The sequence below is a fragment of the Trichoderma atroviride genome, chromosome 4 (genome assembly GCF_020647795.1).
Source record: "Trichoderma atroviride chromosome 4, complete sequence".
NCBI classification, from domain to species: domain Eukaryota; kingdom Fungi; phylum Ascomycota; class Sordariomycetes; order Hypocreales; family Hypocreaceae; genus Trichoderma; species Trichoderma atroviride.
The window spans coordinates 3,589,004-3,611,949 of NC_089403.1; the positions used below are offsets into that span (position 1 = coordinate 3,589,004).

The following is a 22,946-nucleotide window of genomic DNA, read 5'->3' on the forward strand; positions in this document are numbered from 1 at the left end:
TATGTATATCCACCCCCACCTCATGGCTTCGATATATGCCCTCAGATGCAATAGGCATGCATATCCCAGCATCATAACTTCGCTAATCAAAAACAATCTTCGAACCAGCAAAGGTAGCTCCCTTCTGCTGCTCCTTTGCCTTCTTTCGGGCCTCCCAACTGGGATGTAACGGCCCCTCATTATCCTTCTTAACCGGCTTGGGCGGAGGAGCTGGTCTGCTTTCCTGATAAGCATTTGCTCCTCTCTCTCGGCCTTGTGAATAGCCTCCTCGACCACCAGCTCCTGCAGGAGCGCGACCACCCTTCTTCCACGGCTTTCGACCCTGGTCATCTGGTCCTACGGCACCGCGCTTCATGTCCCAGCCAGCATCTCTGCCACCATTTGCGGCTTCCTTTTGCAGATGTTTCGCGTTTGCTCCGTATTTCTTCTCCCAGATGGCTTGGCGTGCGCGCTGTCCACGACGTTTCTTGGGTGGGGCGTCGATGTCGGATGCGGATTCAGATCCAGAGATGTAACCACCCATGAGTGTGGGAAGGAAAGTCGAGTCTCCTGGTCGAGCTGTTTTCAGTGCCGCTTTGGCTGCCCGCTTCTTCTTGTCCTCTTCCTTCTTCTCCTTTTTGCTTTTCGTGGCCTCGGGGTTTGGCTCATCGTCGTTGTCTGCCGACTTCTTTGGCTTCCTCGTTGGTAACGGCGAGGGCGATCGTGAGCCGCTTATGGAATCTAAATCTTCCTCGTCTTCATCTTCGGCTTCGGACCCTGAGCCGGATACTGATATATCGTCTAGATTGACCTGTTCCGTCCCTCGGTATTTTGCCAAAAACTCCTCGTCGAATTCGTCCTCGCTTTCGTCAGAAGAGCCCCCCAGCAGATCATCATACTTTGTCACTGCTGTTTCCTGATCAGAGCCTTGCAATACTTCAATTGTCGGCCTAGGTTCGTCTGCATCGGAGCCAAAGCCCTCGAACTCAGATTCGCTATCAGACTCTTCTTCCGCAGTCTCCTGCTTCTTCTCTTTCTTCTTCTTAGAATCGGCCGATGGTTTCACATCCTCCTCGCCACTCTCCCCATCTTCCCTGTCTGCGGGTTGCTCTTCTGTGTCTTTTCTTTTGTTCCTCACTCGTTTCGACTTGGTTGGAACAGGCACGCCCAGCGTTTCGCAGATGTCTGTAATCGCACGATCGAGCGCATGTCTGGTTGAGCTTGCGCTGCAAAGAATGCTTATAACATTGTTCTGCAAAGCAATCTCTTCCGGAGAGAGGGTTGGTCGCGGAACTTCAGCGCGGAGCTCCTCTGGGATGTCCTCTGACGTTTCTACGGCCTTGATTCGGAGAAGATTCGAGTGCAGGTGATGTCGGGCAGTTTGCCGCAGATCGAGCGACTTTATCCCTCGCTGTTAGCTAAAGCAGTTCCTTTTTTGCTTCTGAAAGAGCATTGATTTGGCAGGAAAAACATACTTTTAAAACTCCATACTCGCGCTCTAACCTGGTCTTCTTCGCGACTGTGATTCCAGGCTCGCGCAACTTAGTGCTAAAGCGCTTCCGCTCAAAAACCTTGGCAGAGCTGAGCGCTCGGAATATATCAATTCGATATTTTTCTAATTTATTCTGTACGGTGTCTGCGACGGAGCGCTTTCGTTTGGGCATGTTGACAACAATTTTTTTTTTCTTTGGGCAAACAGCTTGAAGCTAAGATAAGAGATCTTGATCGCAATTGTCGAAAAAAAATCCAAGGACCCCTGTCCGATGCTGCTAGCGTGGTGCGCGTTCGGGATTAGCACTGTGCCACTTCGGCGATTTGGTGGTGATGCAGTATTGCTCTTCCACTTTGGTACAGTGTATAGATATTTAACGATAAACAGACCGGAGATGGTTGTTGGACTTTGAGAATGGTGGGGAAAGTAAGACCAAAGTAGGCTTCTGAGTGAGGGGTCGAATAAGATAAAGAACAAGACATCTCACTGAGGTAGCTGGATATTAAAAAGGCTTTACAGCTGAGGAACCGGCTTCATCTCCAGTCTATCTCCAACGCTATGGCGACCCAAAATATTGATGAGGCCGTTGTGGTCAACAACCTGTTCAATGTCGATGGCCTTGTGGCCTTTATTACAGGTGGTGGAACTGGTAAGTAGCCAAACTGATGAATGGTCTCTGTTTGATTCAATCCGGCAGATTCTTTTGAGAGACATGGCATAACTCTTCGCTTTCATTCAGGTATCGGTCTGATGATGACCCGAGCACTGGCAAGAAACGGTGCCGCCAAGGTCTATATCGGTGGACGTCGCCTGGAGGTCCTCGAAGCCGCTGCAGCTTCTATAGGCCCAAATGTCGTGCCTGTTAAATGTGATGTGACGTCCAAGGAAAGTCTACAGCAAGCTGTCGACTTCATCAAGCAAGAAACCGGCTATCTGAATGTCTTGGTCTGCAATTCAGGCATTGGCGGGCCTCAGTCTATCCAGATCCAGGACGACACGTCGATTGAAGAATGGGCAGACTCGAACTGGGACATTAGCTTTGAAGACTACACGAATACGTTTGCGGTCAACACAAGCGCCGTCTGGTATACCGCTATTGCCTTTGTGAAGCTTCTCGATGCGGGTAACAAAAAGGGCAACTTGGAGCAAAGCTCCCAGATCATCGTCACCAGCTCCATTGCCAGCTTCAACAAGGCCGCGCCGGGAGGCTGGGCTTATGGCCAGTCAAAAGCGGCCGCAACGCACATAGCCAAGCATCTCTCAACAGCACTGCCACGATGGAATATCAGGTAAGTGACGTTGTCGTCTACATGGGCTTTTCCAAGCGATTCCACATAGCTAACGAGTCATTTATTATCCAGGGCGAACTGCATTGCCCCGGGATGTAAGTGATATCAATTTCCGCCATCGGAGTAGAGATGCCATGATAACCTCGGATACTGACTGACGCTTGCCGCTTAGTGTTTCCGAGTGAAATGGCCGCACCCATCGTTAACCGCTTCAACCAACATTCGGATACCCCAGGCAAAGTGCCTGCGCAATTCATACCCTTGCAGAGAATGGGTAACGACCAGGACATGGCTGGCACTATTTTGTATCTGATTTCAAAGTCGGGGGCTTACTGCAACGGACTTGTCATTGTTATTGACGGAGGGCGACTTTTGAGGTTTCCCTCATTATACTAGGTTCGTATAGAGCATATATGCCTTTTGTATAGAATAAAAAACGCCAACACTTCACAAAAGTCCCCTGGTATGGTTTGTCTGTGAACATGATACGGAAACCAGCGGTCCATCACCAGCAAGACTTGGCCAATGGAATCTTCATAAAGCCAGAATCTAGTTGGACACAGATAAAGGGGCTGGAAGCAAAGTGTATAAGTCATAATCACTGCCGGTGCGGAAACCGAGATTCAGGACTCGGTGTCCGATATACGATTTGAAGCGTCCGCTGATCGAATCGAGACCGCACCGGAGGCTCAATCCCGCGATTGTTAGCTTGAATACGCAACGTTAAAAACACAAGTAGCGAGATTGGAGAGCCTATCAGCGGCCAGCAATTAGAGAGACAAGTGGAAATGAAATGCGCCTTTTCCGAACGCGGACACAATGGCTTGAATCTGGATGTCGAATATTCTTAGCATCTTGGCTAGGAAGTGAGCTATCTAAGACACGGTAATAAGCTCGGATAGCAGATTTCGGGAATTGTCGGTTGAAGCGCCCGTACAACGGCTATTGTTATCGCCAAAAGGCTTAAGCGCAGATCTGAGCTGGCATCAATGTGACGAGCTGAAACGGACAAGGAATCTTTTGGTCGGAATGGAAGTGCATGTGTAAACATGTGTAAGAATAGATTAATCTCATCGGGAAGAGGCAGCGTTTCTCCGAGGTATTGGGTGTTGGTGGTTCGCGGGAAAAAGGAACCGACTGACTCTGAGATCCCCGCAGATACGAAGTACATACATGCAAAAGGAGAAGGGGCCTTTTCTTAGCAGATGGCGCTATACTAGAATGGCGATAACATGGCTTCTTATTTTGTTGTTTGTTAGTTGAGGCAGATAAGCTGGTAAATGGTGAGACAAAGAATAAGAAATGCAACACTATCTTACGTCAAACACAAGTTGATGATAGAAGTATATCAAAAATGCATCACTTGCGCACGCTGCAGTGAATTGACTGCATCTCACCGTCACCAAACAGTATGGCAAATCTGCTCTAGCCATGACTCTTGGTTCCTCTAACGCCCGCCATTCAGCCAGCTAGGATTCGATCCAAAGACTCCACAGCAGCCGTCGAGTCGATGCAAGGAGCTCGGGCCAGCGCGTCCTTGCTGGGGATTTGCTCCATAACGCGGGTGGGTTTCACGAATCTGGCCCACCCGGCAGTCGGATAGGGACAGAGAGATAGCAGAAGCCCACGGAGACGTCATTGAGGAAGCATGTGTAAGACTTGGTAAGACAGCTTGGTTGATTTGGTTGATGCCAGCAGAAGCAAGCACGTGAAAACCGTCGTCCGTCTTTCCGCTGGATCATGGCAAAGCAAACACTCTCCAGTCGCCCAATGAGAGGACGCGCAGGCTAATACGAAAAAGCTCCGGAGCCTGCTGCGTGGCTGCAAATCGAGTGACGTCGCAGTCGGCTGGATGGACTCCTGGACTCAAGCCATGATGCCTGAAAGCAGGACCTTGGCGCAACCCCGCATTCTTGGTGTGATGGCACGCGTGCAGTAGAGCCTGTACTTTGAGTTAAGCAGCTGTTAGTCGAACGCCATGAGAGCTGCTGGCATTGAAGATTCTCGTGTGTTGAGCGCTAGCGATGATTTACAGGCGTCGTTGCTCTCAGAGATTAATCGGTGTTTGATTTGGCATCCGTCCCTGTGTGTTTGATGCTATCGACAGCACAGGAACGAGCGTGTAAGAGCAAGGGCTGCAGCCAAGCTGAATAGGTAGGCCTACTAACGCATACGTCTATCTGCAAGCTCTTTCGTAATATCACATACCTACAGTAGCACTTGGAAAAAGCCGGCTGCAAGGAAGCGTTCCAGGCAGGAGCTCGCTGGACCCTTTGACGGCGCCCAAACCGGTTTTGCAGCTCATGTACCAAGCTGCGTGCCGCAAGTATCAGATTCGCATCACCATGTGCTTTCAACTGCCACCGCGGCCGGCTGCTTCATCATCGCTCCATCACAACGGCCAATCGTGCTGAGGCATGAGCTGTCGCGCTCAGTCCCAGCAGCTGGCATCATTATGCCGGCGCAGCGCCACGCAAGGCACAGGCAATGACTAGCATGGTTGGCACGCTCTACACGTTGGTGGCCGCTCCCCCGTAGCCAGTTGGGGATGCATCATATGCTTCCCCCCGCAATTGAACATCCGGGATACCGAGAGCCTAGAGGCTATTGTTCCTCTCCAACGCGGTTGCCTCTCCGCACGGTGAGCGTCTCCTCGCCACATGATGGAGGGTCGCCAGTGGACGAGAAGCGACTGCCATGCTTATGATCAGCCACGACTTGCCCTAAATATTAAATGCTCGACCGGCCAGTTGTTCTGCTCCTTTTTCCTCTTGAACCTTTCCCAGCAACCTTCGTGACAGTTTCGTCTCCCATCTCCTTCGTCGCCTCAATCTCTTTGCGCAGACAGTGCTGTATACGCGGGTCTCATCCTGTGGTGTATCTGAATCCCATCACGTCTCACACCTGATCTGTGCTCCGCAATCACTCAACCATTTGCCCCGGCGCATTCCAAGTCCGGGCTCAAGACACCGTTGAATTGCTGAACCAGCAAATATCACCTCTTCTCAACATTGGGGAAATCGGATAGCATCAGCCTTACTCAAGCTGTGCGCCCCACCCCCAGCGTCATCGCCATCGCCATCGCCATCGCCATCGCCATTATCCCCGGCTTTCATTAACCGCCCATTCCCCCCACCGGTGGCGGCCCTCGTGTGCACGACTCAAATAGAGGCGCATTGGATTCAACAGAATCCAGTATCAAAAGGGCACTCGAACGCAAAGTCATTTGGTGAGTGCGCTTTCGTTTCCGGCCTCCTCTCCTCTTGTTCAAGCAGTTGTCCGCCCGCCAATCTGCGACGGCTAGCGGAGCCACTTGGAACCCACTCCTAGACTTCCCGATCGGAAGCCCCCCAATGCTCCTCAGGCTCGGGTATCATCCCGGCTCCTGTCGGCCTGCCGTTGAGCTTAGGGAGAAGAAGTTACCGATGGCGGGACCATAGTCTCCCGAATCCAGACTCTAATGCCTCTACTCCACCGTTTATACCCCATGCCTCCTATTATACCACTCATAATGTCGCTTGTCTTGCCACAATATCGATGCTTCTTGGACTTGACTAATATGTTATAGTCATTAAACCCAGACAGGGTCCTCCGTTGGCGTGATCCGATCCGGACTACCTGAGATAAAATATAAAACTATAATATCTATAAGTTAGCTCTTCGCTACCGTCACAATGAGTTCCATCAGGCAAGCAGCAGAGTCTATTCGGTCGAGGACCTCAGACGTCATGAACTCCGTTAAGAGAAGTGAGACGGCTGCCAAGGCCTCCGACATTATCCACACTCCATACATGAAAGCTGCTCTGCCCTTCATCAATGGAGGCATCAGTGGAATGGTAGCCACTACCGTGATCCAGCCAGTTGACATGGTAAAGGTCCGCATCCAGCTTGCTGGTGAGGGCACTTCCGGAGGGCCAAAGCCAACTGCGTTATCTGTCACTCGACAGATCATCTCCAGTGGAAAGGCTCTCGACCTGTATACTGGCCTATCAGCTGGTCTTCTTCGACAAGCTGTATACACAACCGCTCGACTGGGTTTCTTCGACACTTTCATGAAAAGGCTAGCAGAACGGGCAAAGGCTCAGGATCGAAGTGTCGGCTTCGCAGATCGCGCAACTGCTGGTTTGGCAGCTGGTGGTTTGGCAGCCATGTTTGGTAACCCGGCCGATCTGGCGCTTATTCGAATGCAAAGCGATGGCCTAAAACCCATTGCAGAGCGCAAGAACTACAAGTCAGTTGTAGATGCGCTGGGATCCATCGCCAAGGGTGAAGGTATCGCTGCTCTCTGGGCTGGCGCCGCACCAACTGTGGTTCGTGCCATGGCTCTCAACTTTGGCCAGCTCGCCTTCTTCAGCGAAGCCAAGGCCCAGATGAAGAAGAACACGGATCTGTCCGCTCGAGCCCAAACCCTTAGCGCCAGTGCTATTGCGGGCTTTTTCGCCAGTTTCTTCAGTCTCCCATTCGACTTTGTCAAGACGAGATTGCAGAAGCAGTCAAAGGGTCCTGATGGCAAGCTTCCGTACAAGGGCATGGCCGACTGCTTCACCAAGGTAGCCAAACAGGAGGGCGTCTTGAGATTTTACCGAGGATTTGGAACGTACTACGTCCGCATTGCCCCTCATGCGTAAGTTTTGACACCCTTTTCTGGCAAGAAACGTATACAAGTTGAGGTTCAAATAACTAATCATCGTCTAGTATGGTAACCCTCATCGTTGCCGATTATTTGGGCTGGTTGACAAAATGAATGAGTTTGAAGCGCGTATTTGGTATTGAATGGCGTTGATATCGTGGTGGTTTTTTGCTTCTGTTCTGCTTGTATGGTGTTATCCTGTGTTGCGTGCTTAACTTTGATTGAGTGCTTATGGAGTTTCCAAGAAGTCACTGTGGGATCCTGGACTTATTGATAGCAAGGAAGTATGTTTATTCGAGTCTATCAGTGATAGATATCCTAGTAGATTTCATGCTGCCGTATATTTTTTTGTTCTTGTCTTGCGCAATATGACATGAAATTACCTTCCTGAGTAATCACTAGGGCCATCTTGTTCCCACTTTGAAGGCGGTAGCTTTCTTTTGGAGAGAAAGGCGAAAGCTAGCCATCATCTTCGTCAGCTCTGCCAAACTAAAGGTTATTTTGAAGGTGAATAGCCGTATTCCAAAGATGTGAAATGGGGATCAATGTTACACACTACCTATGTACCTACACAGTGCTACCGTGTTGTTTCTCTTCACAAATCTCCAATGAAGCCAAAAGCACAGAAGAGTCTTAGTCATCGTTCATTAAAAGCACGTGATTTCGCGCCGCCACTTGTGTGGATCCTCCATGACGCAGTTACTGAGATCGCGGGTCTACGCCCGCAGTGAAGTAAACCTGGATTAACGCCAACTTCTACCATGTTATGTGAGAATGGTCAGAAGGAAACGCAACGTCCCTCAAAGAGGTGGCCGGCAACAGGCGAATTCCGCTGGCGGAGATGAGCCGGATATATATCAAGAAATGCTGACTGAAGCTGGAGTCGCTGCGCCAGCTGCAAGTTCATCAGAGAGGCCACTGAAAAGAAGACGTGAAGGTGCTCCGTCGCATACTAGTAGTAAGCCAGCAGGACCAACAGAACCGACTCCAGCGCCAATAACTGCAGCTTCGAGGTCAAAAACTACTCAAGGAAAGAGCCTCGATGAAGAGGGTGAAGATGATGACGACGATGCGGAATTTGAAGATGTTGCTATTCCCGAGCCCACTATTCAAACGGTCGAGCTGGGATCGGATGAGGATGAATACGAGGAAGACGAAGATTTGCGGTTTGAAGATGTCGACGTGATGATGCCCCTACCAGACGGGGATTCTGAACCGCAGGAACCAAAGGAATTGGAGCTCAATCTATCGGCACAAAAAGCTACAATGACGTCGAAGCAAGCTGCGGATAGACGAAAACCCATCACCAAAGAAGAACGAGAGCGCCGGCTTGATATTCACAAAGCTCATTTGATATGTCTATTATCTCATGTGGCGAGGCGGAATCACTGGTGCAATGATCCTCAGGTTCAATCTCAACTTCGGTCCCACCTAACAGACAAGATGATTCAGTATCTGACTCCGGGGACGAATCTATCGCAATTTGGAAGGACTGAGAGCCTTAAAAATGGACTAAGGCTAGTTTCTGAGATGTGGACGACACAATATGAGATTACAGAGCGCGGCATGAGAAGGTCACTGTGGGCGGAAGAGGTGGTCCATCTTAGCAGCGTACGTATCTTTATTCCTGATGACTCCAAAATCTCGTTTCTGATATCGTCTCCAGTATGAACCTCCCAGTGATATGGAATCATGCCTGGATAAATCAGATTTTAGAGAAGCAGCCAAGACACTCCAAGGCTCGCGGGATGTTGGAGCTCAGTTGTATTGCGCCCTACTGAGAAGCATCGGTGTTCGTGCACGACTTGTATGTTCGCTACAACCTCTTTCGTTTGGCTCCACAGGGCCTACACTGCCGAAACCTAAAGGGAATCTCAAACCGAAAGCGGCTCCCAACAAAACCGAACAGATGCTATCGCAGGTAGCAAAGTACCGAGAAATGGCAAACGCTGTCTCGTCAGCCGCTTCTTCCGCTGGACCCTCTACTGCTAGGCGCAGACTGGGGCACCCAAACGCATCAGATTACAACTTCGAGCCCAGAGCAGCCCCTTATCGGCCTCGCCAATCATTCGAAGCGCCTAAACGAATTCGCGAGTCACCTTATCCAGTATACTGGGTCGAAATACTAGACGTTGGGCACCAGAAATGGCAGCCCACGGATCCGGTTGTGATGAATTCTTTTTGGAAGCCAAAGATCTTTGAGCCTCCCATTACGGATAAAGAGAATTCTCTAAGCTACGTTATTGCGTTCAACGCAGATGGCACTGCAAAGGATGTCACTCGACGATATGCGAAGGCATATACAGCAAAGACTCGAAAATTGCGCATAGAAACTGCGCTAGACGATGGCAGACGGTGGTGGAATAGAGTTATGAAGATGTATTGGCCCAAGACTCCCAGTGATCTAGACCAGATCGAAGACGTCGAGCTAGCTGGAGTCGAGGCGAGGGAGCCAATGCCTAGAAACGTGCAGGACTTTAAGGATCATCCTGTATATGCTTTAGAGCGCCACCTTCGCCGACATGAAGTGCTCATTCCGGGAGCTGTACCGTCTGGAACGGTCGCAGCCGGAGCCAGAGCTCCGCTGGAAAAGGTCTTCCGGAGAAAGGATGTACGAGTCGCAAGAAGTGCCGAAAAGTGGTTCCGACTCGGCCGTGAGGTAAAGCCAATGGAGATTCCGGCCAAGTGGCTGCCCAAACGAGTGACAAGCAAGAGGTCTAGATTTGGCGAACACGATCAAAGAGAAGATGAAGATGGGGATGCGGGGACTCCAGTGTATACAATGGACCAAACAGAACTATATGAGCCAGCCCCGGTACGGAATGGACGTGTCCCGAAAAACAAGTTTGGAAACATCGAAGTATATGTACCCAGCATGGTCCCCAAAGGCGGCGTTCACATCGCAGACGAATACGCTAGGCGTGCGGCGTATGTTTTAGGGATTGACTGTGCACCGGCACTCACGGGATTTTCATTCAAGGGGCGACAGGGCACGGCTGTGTTGAGCGGCGTTGTCATTGCAAAAGAGTTTGAGGAGGCTGTTCGGGCAGGCATCCAGGGCATGCTCGATCTAGAACAAGAGGTGGAAGATGAGAAGAGGCGATACGCGGCGCTGAAGCTCTGGAGGCGGTTTATGATGGGCTTGAGGATCCGGGAGAGGATATGGAGCGGGGTGGGAGAGGAGGAGAGACAGCAGGCGGATAAAGACGCAGAATTTGAAGCATGGGCAAAGGGTGCGGAAAGTGATGAGACTGAGGAGTTTGACATGGTGGTTGACGACGAGGATGACGGAGGAGGAGGTGGATTTTTGGTTGGCGACGATGATGCTGATGAAGGGGGCGGTGGATTTATGGTTGAATGATGAGTGGACGACATGACCATGTGACTCTTATATATATCAATACATGCTGACCTTTTGTCTGTCTGCGGCTTGATTTTACGTTTTCGGCTACATTTAAAGTACGTCGTACGTTTCTAATTTTGTTGCTTTCAGGACTAATTCAGCCTTCCATTTTAGCTAGATCTATGGAACCGCCTCGAACATGGACAGGCAACTTAAATGGGCTCAGTAGCCCCTAGTGAAGCCCGTCTGTCCGTTTCACTGTTTGTATTCTTGTTTTTGCCATCGTCTACAGAGTACACAATAAATCCCTGTTTGTGCAAGGCATACAGGTACACGACCTCAGTGTGAAAAAACTACTCCCTTTCGAGCAACAATACCCATTCGCCTCATACAGTAATAGACATGGGCAAAAAGAGAAGAGGCTGAGCAAAACAGGACGCGCAGGCTGCAATATAAGTCGGATCGACGTCTTCCCGAATCCCGGTCAAGGCTCGGTGCCAGCAAACTAGTTAATCGGGATAGGAATTAAAGAGCTGACGGGAAAGATTGAGCTCTTTGATAAGAATCCAACTGGCAGATACGCGGATAACCTCATCTATTTATCTCTTGAATGATGAATTGTTTACCTCAATATGAGCGGCGAGTGATTGTGGACTTTGAATGCGTAATCCGTGGCTTTTGTGAGGCTTTATGAATTGGTAGGTTTATCGGTGCAACAAAGAGCTCCGGCTTTTAAGCCCGAATAGGGTGGAGCTACCAAGTAGTATTCTGGCTGTGCTCAGCTTTGGGCTGTTCACTTCTCTTGTTAGATGACTAGGTAGCTTTAACTCAGTGTATTTATCTATTAGCATGTATTGGTTGGCTATACAGCGATACAGCAGAATGCCTTGCTGCAACAAACTGCAAAGCAACCGAATCTCCGAAACTTGTTCGGATACTTTCTCACCCGTGGCTGAATTCCCGAGGCGGGCGTCTTTATAGCGTCCGCGTATACCCTCCGCGTAAATTGTGGAGTGATCCCTCCGCTAGGCCAATTGACTTTCATCGAGGGCGCAACAGCTGCTCTGGATCGTCTTGCCTGGATTGAGGCGTTCAGGCCAGGCGAACTCGGTACGGCGCGATGGCCCGGGTGGCGCTGCAGATGCATTTCGCTCTCTTCATCTTCTTTCTCTAGGTGCATGTGCTGCCATCAGATATAGCGAATTCGGATTCGAATTCAGGCCACCAGCATCGCCGGCTGAGAAAAGGAGAAAGAAGAGGCTGCCGCAGAGCTAGGCCAGGAACCGCCTCCCTGGTCAATGCCGAGTCTCGCTAAAAACAACTCCGTATGGGGCCTGTCGTTTTCCAAATCGTCAACGGTCAGACACGGCGTCGACCCATTCATCGCATTCGACGTCTTCGCATAGCCCTGAGTGCCGCCGACTTGTTACGCCACGGCTTTTCGGCGCTTCGCCTCTTCTTCTAGCAGTCAGGCAGCGCGCCATCTGATGGCGAATATATCTGAAGCGCCAGTACGAGCTTAGCCCTTTGCGCGCGGGTCGAAGAGGCAACGTATGCAACCTCTAACCCTTAATCTCTCATTCTCTTTCTTATACTGCATCTTCGCTATTCGGCGGTGCGTAACTAATAAGCGTATTGTGTGCGCCTAATTCTCTCTTTTGAAGTTGGACTTCATGTTGAAGCGCAAAAGGACCGCAGGGGATATCCAATTACGCTCCCCAAAGCTCACGGCCATCGAGCTCGCCTGTCGCCACCATGGCTTTCATCAAACAAGTCTGGACTCTAATGTCCAAGAACTTTCGACATATACTACTCCGCCATCCTCTTAAGGTCTTTGTTATGGCCTTCCTCGTCCCCATCATCCTGGCCGCCTTCTTCAGCTTCGCCAAGAACCTGTTTGTTCCGCCTGCGCTCTATGGCTTCGGTTCGGTGCATCCCATCAAGTCGCTTTCGCAGGCCTTTGACGACGCTTTCAGTAGCGGGCGAAACAAGATCGTTTTGATCGACAACGGATTCACGGGGGGCAATATCGAGAAAGTACTGGATTCGCTCCAAACGCAGATAGAGACGCAGGGGCCTCACGTCAATGTTGTGCGGACGAGCAGCGAGGATACTCTGCTCACCGAGTGTCGGAGTAGCTTGCGGGGAGTCACGGCTTGCTTTGGGGCTGTCGTCATGCGGTCCTCACCAAACGAGGGAAAGGGGGCCATATGGAACTATACCATTCGCACGGATGCGGAGATGACGAGCAGCCCCATCAAGATCAATGTTGACAGGAGCGATAATCCGGAAGAGGTCTATCTGTTGCCTATTCAGCGTACCATCGACGGCATCATTGCCGGCATGAACCACACCAGCGCGCCTCAGGCCCTCGCCAAGACCCAGGAGATGCCCTACACCAGCATGAGCCAGGAACAGAGAGAAGTCAAAGTCAGGGAAATCTTCCACAAGGCCATTACAAGCTTCATGGGAGTTGCCTTCATTGCCTCTGTGATTTGGATTTCATACCACTTGACTGGCCACATTGCTACCGAGCGTGAGACTGGCATGTCGCAGCTTGTAGATGCGATGATGCCTGTTCGCAAACCGTGGATGGCGCTGGCGGCTCGTATCATTTCTCACCATCTTTCCTTCTCCATTATATATGCCCCAGCGTGGATTATAGGATCCATCATCGTCAAGTACGGTGTATTTGCGTACACCAGTCTTGGGATTGTCCTTCTCTTCCACATCACCGCTGGTCTTGCCATTGCCTCCATGTCTGTTTTGTTTGCGTCCTTCTTCAAAAAGGCCCAGCTCAGCGGTATTACCGCTATTCTTGCCATTCTGTTGCTTGGCATCTTGGCCCAGTCTCTGACACAGCCGACAACGGGACCTGTAGTGATTTTGTCGCTGCTTTTCTCGCCGTGTGCCTATGTCTACTTTATCACGCTCATGTCTCGCTTTGAGAGGAAAGACAGGGCCACCAATCTTGTTGAGACAGCCCCGGGCAGCCCCTGGGATCTTCCAGGTATTGCTCTTTGGATCTTCTTGATCGTTCATATTTTTGTATACCCCCTTCTCGCCGCACTCATTGAATCACGATTTTACGGCACCTCAACGGAGGGCCGCAAGATCTTGGGAGCTGGGGATGGCAGTCTTGGCGATAATGCCATCCAGCTAGATGGCTTCACCAAAATTTACAAGCCTAGCATCTTCTCGCGCCTATTTGCATTGGGCTCCAAGCCAAAGGAGCCTGTTGTGGCGGTCAACAAGCTCAGCTTTAGTGTTAGGAAAGGCCAGATTGTGGCTCTCTTGGGTGCTAATGGAAGTGGAAAAAGTACAACTCTAGATGCCATTGCCGGTCTGAATAAGCTAACTAGCGGGTTAATTACAATTGATGGGCAGGGTGGTATGGGCATCGCGCCACAGAAGAACGTCTTATGGGACGACCTTACTGTCGAAGAGCATCTCATCATATTTGACAAACTCAAGTCACCAAATGCGCCCGCGACTAAGGAGCAAATTACTGAGTTGATTAATTCTATTGATCTCCCTCATAAACGAAAGGCTCGTGCTAAAACCCTATCTGGTGGCCAAAAACGAAAACTACAGCTTGGAATGATGTTGGCAGGTGGAAGTGCTGTTTGCTGTGTGGACGAAGTGAGCAGCGGTATTGACCCGCTGTCTCGTCGGAAGCTTTGGGACATTCTCTTAGCCGAGCGAGGAAAGAGGACTTTGATTCTGACGACGCATTTCTTGGATGAGGCTGACCTCCTTGCTGATCATATCGCCATTCTGTCCAAGGGAACACTGCGGGCTGAAGGCTCTTCCGTTGAGTTGAAAGATAAGCTTGGAGGTGGCTATAGGGTCAACGTGCACAAAAATCCAGGCATCAAGGAATCTCCCATCATTGATGGCGTGAAGAAGAATGACGCCTTTGATCTGATAACATATGTTGCCCCCACGTCCGGCCTTGCTGCCCAGGTTATCAAGGCGCTTCAAAAGGCCAACATCACAGACTTCCGCTTCTCTGGCCCAACCATAGAAGATGTGTTTCTGCAGGTTGCCGAGGAGATCAAGGACGAAGAGGTTTTCCGAGAGACTATTGTCGAAAAGATGCCAGTCAAAGACGACAACAGCTCTTCGCGAGGCACCAGCAGTCCCCCGACAGAACCGGGCCTTGGTCTCAAGCTGCTCGACGGCAGGCGAGTAGGATATTTTGAACAGGCTCTTATTCTTTTCAAGAAGCGCTGGACAATTCTAAAGAGGAACTGGGTTCTCTATGCTATTGCATTCTTACTTCCAATTGCCGCGGCGGGATTGACATCTCTGTTTGTGAAAGACAGTGCACCAACAGGCTGCAAGCCCGGCGATCAGGCCTCGACCTCGGATACGGAAGATGCTTTCACTCAAATCGGCGCTGATGACAGCCTTGTTTTCCTTGCTGGACCTTCTGACAAATTTGACTTATCGCGAGTTTCGGGTCTCTTTCAACCCGTCTTTGCTGGCAGCCCTGGTCCGATCTTCAGCATTGCCGCAGCTTCTCTTAGCAACCTACACCTTGTTGACTCGTTTGATGAGTTCAATCAGTTTGTAAAAGATAATTACGCAAACGTGACAACAGGTCTTTGGCTCGGTGATAGTACCACAAACCCTACTATTGCTTGGGTTGCCAACCTGTTCGTCACGAGCCCACTCACGGCGCAGCAGTTCCTAGACGTCTTGCTGACCAACACTACGATTGCAACATCATGGTCCTCCTTTGATGTCCCTTTCAATCCTACAATTGGCAAGGCTTTAAATCTAGTCATCTATATGGGCCTGGCACTTTCTTGCTATCCCGCATTCTTCGCCCTGTACCCGAGCAACGAACGGAGGAAATTCGTGCGCAGCCTGCAGTATTCTAATGGCGTCAGGCCTTTTCCGTTATGGATGGCCTATCTGATATTTGATTTCTCCATGGCTCTTGTTGGGGCAGCAGTTGTTACCGCTCTATGGGCCGGGCTATCCAACATTTGGTTCCACATCGAGTACATCTTTGTGGTCCTCTTCCTATACGGCCTGGCTTCCATTTTGGTGGCCTACTTTGTCTCTCTCTTCACCAAATCTCAACTTGCCACATTCGCCTGGGCGGCTGCTTTACAAGCGGTCTTCTTCCTCGGCTACTTAATCGCCTACGTCTGTGTCGTCACGTATGTTGAGGTCTCCAAGATTGACAGCACTCTTTTGGTCTGTCATTACGTGATCTCGGCCTTCATGCCCATCGGCTCTGCGACCAGAGCTCTATTCCTAGCAACCAACCTCTTCTCTACTGCTTGCGATGGCAACGAACTTGCTGCAAATCCCGGTGGCATTAAACAATACGGAGGCCCCATCCTCTATCTTATTATCCAATCTTTCGTCTTATTTGGACTTCTACTTTGGTTCGATGGTGGAAACGTAGGGTCTTCTGCAAGAGCCTTGTTTAATCGCCATAAGCACCCAGAAGACTCCGCCTTGCCCGATGAGGAAGTGGGCGATGAGGTGGCCAGAATCACAAACTCCACAGACGACGATGGCCTCAAGATTTTGCATTTAACAAAGTCATTTGGAAAGAACCTTGCCGTGGATAACGTTAGCTTTGGCGTTAAGCGCGGCGAGGTCTTTGCCCTTTTAGGCCCCAATGGAGCTGGAAAGTCTACTACTATATCACTGGTCCGGGGCGATCTCAAGCCCAATCTGAATGGCGGTGACATTTTTATCGAAGGTGTATCTGTGACGAAGAATTTGGCAGGCGCGAGAGCAAATCTTGGTGTCTGTCCTCAAATCGACGCTCTGGATCAGATGACAGTTCGAGAACATCTTGAGTTTTACGCTCAAGTCCGAGGTATCCCTGACATTGAGCATAATGTTACTGCCGTCTTACAGGCCGTGGGCCTCAGCTCCTTTTCAACGCGCATGGCAGCAGCTCTCTCGGGCGGTAACAAGCGCAAACTCAGTCTGGGAATCGCCCTCATGGGCAATCCTGGGGTTGTCTTGCTTGATGAACCCTCGTCAGGTCTAGATGCTGCCGCAAAGCGAGTCATGTGGAAGACGCTCCAGGCAACAGTTCCCGGACGATCCATCCTATTGACAACGCACAGCATGGAAGAAGCCGATGCCTTGGCAGGTCGTGCTGGCATTCTAGCCAGACGGATGCTCGCGCTCGGCACACCCGATGACTTGCGACACCGCTTCGGCGATGCTTTGCACGTGCACCTTGTGTCGAGCACAGCGCCCAGAACGACAGAAGAGGAGATGAATGCCATCACGTCGTGGATTCGCGACGCTTTGCCCACAGCCAACCTTGAATCGAAAATGTATCATGGACAGTTACGCTTCTCGGTCCTCTCGAGCGAGGTTCTGTCCCTGACTGAAGGTCCAAGTGCCGATGATGTGACGCCCATTGGGAGTGATATCAGCCAAGGCGCCATTGGACGGCTCATAGTCTTGTTTGAAGAGAACAAGGCTCGTCTCGGCGTTGAGCACTACAGTGTCAGCACCACGACGCTTGACCAGGTCTTTTTGGGCATTGTTGGCCAGCACAACATTCAGGAGGAGAACCACGAAACTAAGCCGGGTCTATTTCAGAGAATCTTGAAATTTAGGAAATGATGTTGATGCTATTGTTTGATATAAGGCGTTTTATCTTGGGTACAATGTTTCTTTTCTTTTTTTTTTTTTCTTTATCTTTTCTATTTTTGTATTCATATTTTTATTTTTCTGGATCTCATACTGAATGAGCTCCTATTCTTACCTTCATTTCGTCTTGGGAACGCTGACTACTTTGGGAAAGCACGAGAATTGGTTATATGGCTTGCAATTTACACGTACATGGTTCCTGACCCCCTCTTCTTCTGTTTTTCTTTTTTTCCAGGAAGTGTTGGGTAAAAGAGGAACTTCTAATGATTCTAAAATGTTCTATAGGTAGAAGGTCTGATTTTAGTTAGTAGTATTGTATCTTAAGTAGATACCATTTGCGTTTTTATTCGCAATCATCAATATGGCCAACAGAGCCTTTAATATCCATTCTCCGCTCAAGTACGGTCTCTCATACCCGACTATCAGGCCCATGGACATATGATTTTCGATTTATCCTGCTGCAGTTCAAGAAGCTAGGTAGCTATACCATCAAAGCCTTTCACTGAATAATAATAGCATATACACTGGATGGCCCAAATCTTCACAAGGCAATAACTAGCAGAATCGCAAAATTCGCGTCTCAATTGCTTTAAAAAGGACGATATTCATAAACTCATCTTCTTATAATGCCTCTTATTATGGATTATTATGCTCTAGCTCAGCTAAAGCACCGTAGCAATTCATATACCTGCCAAATACCATATGCCATGACATAATTTCCAGTTCCTCCCCCTTCGAATCCGCTATAGTGTATGACCGACCTGCCGTAATCTCCCAAAAAATGAATCTATAATGGCTCGTCTATCGCCCAAGTAAAAGCTATTCATAAAAAAAAAGCAATCAAAAGGAAACAATTCTCATCCCAACACCCCAACGCCCACATATTTTCGTATACCTGCATTTCCCTATAATCCTTATACAGTGAGAAAGCTTTCGTTAATATCATTACTTTTTCAATTAGTTCCTACAACGACCTCCTTGGTCGACTCTGTAAACCAGCCACCCTTTTCCCACTCTCCAGGCACGTAGATGCATGAATCTCGCGTTTCAGCATCATAAATGCCCTTTAGGAGCGTCGAAAGTCTCTTAAAATCAATCGGCTTCAAGATCCATCCATCAAAGCCTGCTTCGACGTAGGTATTTTTCAACTCTTCCACTAGAGAGGCTGATACGGCAAATATGGGAATATGGCCGCATTTCGAAGCCAAGGCCGAAAGGCCCTTGTGCTCAGATGATGTTTCCAATTCTCGAATCATCTTTGTACTAGTAAGACCGTCCACAATAGGCATCTGAAAAGTAATATTAGCATTTTTGAAGAAGCCATATGAAGTATCCGGAAAGCGATCGCGGCTTACCTGCATATCCATCAGGACAACGTCAAACGCAGATGAGTTGTCACTGTACGTTTCTGCGCAGTCCTGTCCGTTTACTGAATGATGGATGCTGTTACCGGCTCTTTCCAATCTCTTCTTCAGGATTTTCATGTTGATAGGATCATCTTCTGCAACAAGCACATGCAGGGCGTTACTCTCTGCCGTTGTACTGCTTACTAAACTGGGCCGGCGTTTCGTTACGGTTGCATCGGTATCAACTTCGGAACCATCTCCCGCCACCTTCTTCTCGGCTTTGAAAGAAGAAGGTATATCTATGTACTCGTCCGGTACCTTGATTGCTCGAACTGGTACTTTCGAGTCACGAACCTTGGAAGCGCCAGGATCCTCATCATTGTAATTGTTAGAAATCTTTTGAGTAGGAGGTTCATTTAGAGGAGCAGTGAAGTTTGTGAAGCTTCCGAAGCTCGTGTTGCTAATTCTGTTCGAAGCGGTTGACGTATGAGCTTTAGCAGAGAAATATTCGACATCTTTGTCTCCCGCTTTGTCTAATGAAAGAGGAGTTTTAATGGCGTCGATTAAGCGGTCCGCGTCGCTTTTCTGGCTTCCATCTTGACTCATAACACTTTGGTGGCTATCAAGACTCTGTCGTCCCAAGGAAATCGTATCTGCCATTGAAGTTTTACTGTGATCGACCAGCAAAATCTCGTTCTCTTGCGCCAGGGGTAGCGACTTGGTTGACGAAAGCTCATAGGTATAGGAAATAGCGCTATGGGTAGATCCAGCGCCCTCTGCATCTGGTAATTCGTCGGGGAGTTGAAAGGGTAACTGAATAATGAATTGCGAGCCTTCCCCTTCTTTCGATCTAAGCCTTAGCTGACCGCCTTCATTTCGGATGACTCGAGCCACGACGGCTAGACCAAGTCCCAACGTCTTCATCTTTTTATTTTTTTCATCATTTGCCGCCTGTAGTGGCGATCCCTCTGTACTAACTTGCTCAAGGTCTCGGAAGAGGGCTTCTGTTTGTTGGGGATTCATGCCGCAGCCAGAATCTTCAATCACAATTTGTATCACGACTGACCGATCCTCTCTGACCTCGGAAACGAGAACATCCACGTTAACATAGCCAGAAGTTGTATGAGCAATCGCATTTGCCGTAACATTTGTGATGACCTGGCGAACACGCCGGTTATCACCTCGAACAAACCTGGGTAACCCGGGATGCTTTGTGATCTGGTATTCGATATTTTTCCGTTTTGCGTCAGCGCGGAAAGGATCGGTGGCCTCATCTATACAAGTAGAAAGCTCAAAAGTTTCTTGGACTGTCAAATGCTGGCCTTCCTCGGTCTTAGTCAGGTCTAAGAGGTCGTTGATAACATAAATCAACGACTTTGACGCCGAATGAGACTTTGCGAGGTTATCCCTAGTCTCTTGATCGAGTGACCCCTCTAGAGCAATTTCAAGATAGTTGATGATAGCATTGAGTGGTGTGCGAACTTCGTGCGCCGAGTTGGCCAGGAGAAGTCTTGTAAGTCGAGTGTTTTGTAGAGCGGCTTCTTTTTCTCTCCAGACTTCGATAAACTTGCCTATACATGGAATAATCAGTATATAGCTCTCATATTTAACTTGACAAGTGGGAAATAATACCGTAGACTAGACAGAGAACCGCCGCAGTTTCAATTTGCTCTTCAGCCCATTCGCGACATTTACCAATAACAATCTCACTCCACGTTTTGAAACTTGCTCGAGGCTCTAGATAGCCCGCGGTGCCTTCTCGAAGCTTTTTTTCGTAGGGATTTCCAGCCCATCGGACTTCTTTAATCTGTCCTTTGCGGAAAAAGACAATGAAGTCGTGACCCCCAACACTCAGGGGCACATATAATAATCCCGCAATGACCTGAAATCCCAAAGGGTATTGTAGATCCGGAAAGTCCTCGGTAATATCTTGAGACGCAACAATCGATGTCAGTTTGCGCATTCGAAGATATTCGAGCGTGATCAGAGCTTCTTGGCTCTGTTCAATAGCCCCTAGGATCTTGGTCTCCCCTTGAATGGATAGCAGACCAAAGTCCGAGTCAAATAACCGTAATAGATCATCAGAAGATGCAATGATATATCCAGTCGGATTCTTGTCGGTTGGAGCGGTGTTGATCAGCTTGCGAGCCTGCAGTCGCGATGCGTATGACAGTCTTTCGATATTTCTCGAGGCCGTATCTCCCACCAAGCGACACATTTTCCGAATCGGGAATGAGACACGCATGCCGTGATTACCATAAGAATGGCATGCCATCAGCCCCCAAAGTTCGTTAAAAGCATTGAGGGAGATTGACATGGATGATCGCACTGCCATATTAGCTAAATATTTCAAATGAATAGGAGACATGGCCCGCAGATACGCATGACTCATATCGAGAGGTACGTCGAGATCTTCTTTCGTCCGGCAAACCATTCTAGCGGATTGCAAATCTCGGTCGTAGAGCAACCGAACCTTGTTCAGCTTATATAGATCGCGTGCCTGTGCGGGGATATCAGATGCCGGGAAGTGTAACCCTTTGTATAAATCTGAAGTCTTGGAAGCATCAACCAACTCGGCCACAACTTTTCCGTTCCAAGAAGAGTCAAATTGGTATATCATGACTCGGTGGAATCCTGTGAGCTCTTTGACTATCCCAATGAGGACCTTTAGGAAGATGTCAAGATCAGGGGCTGAAGCAAGCTGCTCCTGAACTTGTGACATGATATCAAACACCTGCATTGCGCCCTGGTCGCCTCGCTTCTTCCTGGCGCTCCGTAAAATCCTTAGTGGCTTGCTTAGAATCTCTGTACTTTCTCCAATTTGCTCTGATGTAGGGTTGCCGTTGAGGGTATCCGTAGGGGTAACAGGGGTCGTCTTTTCTTCCGGCGGTCGGAGAGGAAATTCTTGATCATCGTCCCTTTCAAATTCGCAGATGATCAAATCGGGGTGGGCAGGGTTTATGTGCATTGCACACCAGAGCTTTGTAGGTCTTATTCCTCTTTGGCCTCGGACCGAGAGGCTAAAGACCTCTGGTCCATTAGCAGCAGGGTCAGCGTCCTCGTCTCGAATGAAGTCGATATGATCCAGGAGGTTGTCTTGTTGCTCTTCACTTAAGATATCCAGGAAGCTCGCAAGTTCAAATAGCTGCTGAGGCGTGCGGCCGAGGAGATTCTGAGAGTTCTCGCTGACATATCGCACAAGGAACTGGCCTTCACTCTCCTCGCACATGGCTAAGAGGACACCGAAGCTCTGAATAGCACCTGGGATATGAATGGGCTCTTCTTCACATCTTTGCAAAACGCTGTCTCTCCCAGTGATGACGGCGTGACCGTCGTCAGTTATGACGTGCGTAAAAGGAGTTACAACATGCTGGAAATCGTCTGATGGTTGATCATCGGGGTTCAGAGGTACTTCGGTCGGGACTAAAGAACCACCGTCTTCAGAGCTTTTGACATCATCGTCATCCTTATCTGAAATAGCTAGGTCCAAGTTTAAAGGCGTCGACGAGCTGTGACGGACGGCATCCGCCTGGAGGCTGCTGTAGGGTCCACTCATGGCCCTTTTTTTGCGGATTTGAGCAGCTCGGTCATCTGATGAAGATGGAGATGTTGGTGACATGGGCTCAAGCTCTGGCCTTCGAGCATCGTTCCAAGATTCTGGCCGGTTGGCAGAGCTGAGCAGGTGCACTGGTATGCCAGGGCCTTGATTGTCAGCCTCGGCCAGGTGGGGGAACAGGTCGTCGTCGGTAAAAGGGTCCACGCGAACTACCGAGCGGATTGGAAACACTCGGTCAGCGAGGTCAGTTGGAGGAGGTGACTGGTAACCTGACAAATGCTCGGATCTTGCACTCTTGGCTGAGGCGAGCGTCTGATCGTCATTTGCTCTGGCGTCGTCAGCCGAGACGGGTTCGCTTGGGGCGCTCTCCAACTCATCTCGTCGCGACAAGTCCATTATCTGAGGGTTCGAGTTGGTGTACTACGTCAAATATGTCAAGCTGCAAGAAGCACATGCCGTTGTCGAGTTTTAAGCTGAGCGCATCCTCGAGAGTAAAGCAAGCAGTGAAGTCAGAAAGTGTGGAAATCGGTCGAAGCTAAGCTAAGCCGGCGAGATCGAGGAGGGCGATGGGGAGATGTGACGGGGAAGGCGATGCCAAGAGAACCGGGGGGATGTAGGGCAGAAACAAATCCGAGCGAGAAGTGAAGAAGGTTGCAATGGGATGCTGCT

At 49.5% G+C, this 22,946-nt stretch overlaps 6 protein-coding genes across 6 annotated transcripts; 4 read left to right on the top strand and 2 right to left on the bottom strand.

Annotated features, from left to right (window-relative positions):
* Nucleotides 1-82: 82 nt before the first annotated feature.
* On the bottom strand, nucleotides 83-1,643 carry TrAtP1_008543 (uncharacterized protein; the record flags this gene model as incomplete). Its single annotated transcript, XM_014086833.2, has 2 exons — nucleotides 83-1,378; nucleotides 1,455-1,643. 2 exons carry the CDS (start codon nucleotides 1,641-1,643, stop codon nucleotides 83-85), a joined length of 1,485 nt encoding a protein of 494 aa, XP_013942308.1.
* A 386-nt stretch (nucleotides 1,644-2,029) lies between these two features.
* Nucleotides 2,030-3,156, top strand: TrAtP1_008544 (uncharacterized protein; the record flags this gene model as incomplete). Its single annotated transcript, XM_014086834.2, has 4 exons — nucleotides 2,030-2,120; nucleotides 2,211-2,760; nucleotides 2,833-2,855; nucleotides 2,933-3,156. The coding sequence occupies 4 exons, from the start codon at nucleotides 2,030-2,032 to the stop codon at nucleotides 3,154-3,156; spliced, it is 888 nt and encodes a 295-aa protein (XP_013942309.1).
* Nucleotides 3,157-6,129: 2,973 nt separating this feature from the next.
* On the top strand, nucleotides 6,130-7,965 carry TrAtP1_008545 (uncharacterized protein). The gene is made up of 2 exons (XM_014086835.2): nucleotides 6,130-7,384; nucleotides 7,456-7,965. The coding sequence occupies exons 1-2, from the start codon at nucleotides 6,435-6,437 to the stop codon at nucleotides 7,502-7,504; spliced, it is 999 nt and encodes a 332-aa protein (XP_013942310.1). The 5' UTR covers nucleotides 6,130-6,434; the 3' UTR covers nucleotides 7,505-7,965.
* A 167-nt stretch (nucleotides 7,966-8,132) lies between these two features.
* On the top strand, nucleotides 8,133-11,308 carry TrAtP1_008546 (uncharacterized protein). Its single transcript, XM_014086836.2, has 2 exons — nucleotides 8,133-9,001; nucleotides 9,057-11,308. Exons 1-2 carry the CDS (start codon nucleotides 8,165-8,167, stop codon nucleotides 10,749-10,751), a joined length of 2,532 nt encoding a protein of 843 aa, XP_013942311.2. The 5' UTR covers nucleotides 8,133-8,164; the 3' UTR covers nucleotides 10,752-11,308.
* Nucleotides 11,309-11,833: 525 nt separating this feature from the next.
* On the top strand, nucleotides 11,834-17,760 carry TrAtP1_008547 (uncharacterized protein). Its single transcript, XM_014086837.2, has one exon. It carries the CDS (start codon nucleotides 12,489-12,491, stop codon nucleotides 17,346-17,348), a length of 4,860 nt encoding a protein of 1,619 aa, XP_013942312.2. The 5' UTR covers nucleotides 11,834-12,488; the 3' UTR covers nucleotides 17,349-17,760.
* Nucleotides 17,761-18,005: 245 nt separating this feature from the next.
* On the bottom strand, nucleotides 18,006-22,946 carry TrAtP1_008548 (uncharacterized protein). Its single transcript, XM_014086838.2, has 3 exons — nucleotides 20,354-22,946; nucleotides 18,731-20,292; nucleotides 18,006-18,664 (listed from the first exon to the last, which is right to left on the bottom strand). The coding sequence occupies exons 1-3, from the start codon at nucleotides 22,671-22,673 to the stop codon at nucleotides 18,329-18,331; spliced, it is 4,218 nt and encodes a 1,405-aa protein (XP_013942313.2). The 5' UTR covers nucleotides 22,674-22,946; the 3' UTR covers nucleotides 18,006-18,328.

Excerpts from the sequence above, each read along its gene's own strand:
- TrAtP1_008546 (XM_014086836.2), top strand. The coding sequence starts at position 8,165 with ATGGTCAGAAGGAAACGCAACGTCCCTCAAAGAGGTGGCCGGCAACAG. Across the intron at positions 9,002-9,056 it reads AGGTGGTCCATCTTAGCAGC|TATGAACCTCCCAGTGATAT; the intron begins GTACGTATCTTT and ends TATCGTCTCCAG.
- TrAtP1_008545 (XM_014086835.2), top strand. The coding sequence starts at position 6,435 with ATGAGTTCCATCAGGCAAGCAGCAGAGTCTATTCGGTCGAGGACCTCA. Across the intron at positions 7,385-7,455 it reads GTCCGCATTGCCCCTCATGC|TATGGTAACCCTCATCGTTG; the intron begins GTAAGTTTTGAC and ends ATCATCGTCTAG.
- TrAtP1_008548 (XM_014086838.2), bottom strand. The coding sequence starts at position 22,673 with ATGGACTTGTCGCGACGAGATGAGTTGGAGAGCGCCCCAAGCGAACCC. Across the intron at positions 20,293-20,353 it reads GGTTCTCTGTCTAGTCTACG|GCAAGTTTATCGAAGTCTGG; the intron begins GTATTATTTCCC and ends TTCCATGTATAG. Across the intron at positions 18,665-18,730 it reads TTGTCCTGATGGATATGCAG|ATGCCTATTGTGGACGGTCT; the intron begins GTAAGCCGCGAT and ends ATTACTTTTCAG.
- TrAtP1_008547 (XM_014086837.2), top strand. The coding sequence starts at position 12,489 with ATGGCTTTCATCAAACAAGTCTGGACTCTAATGTCCAAGAACTTTCGA.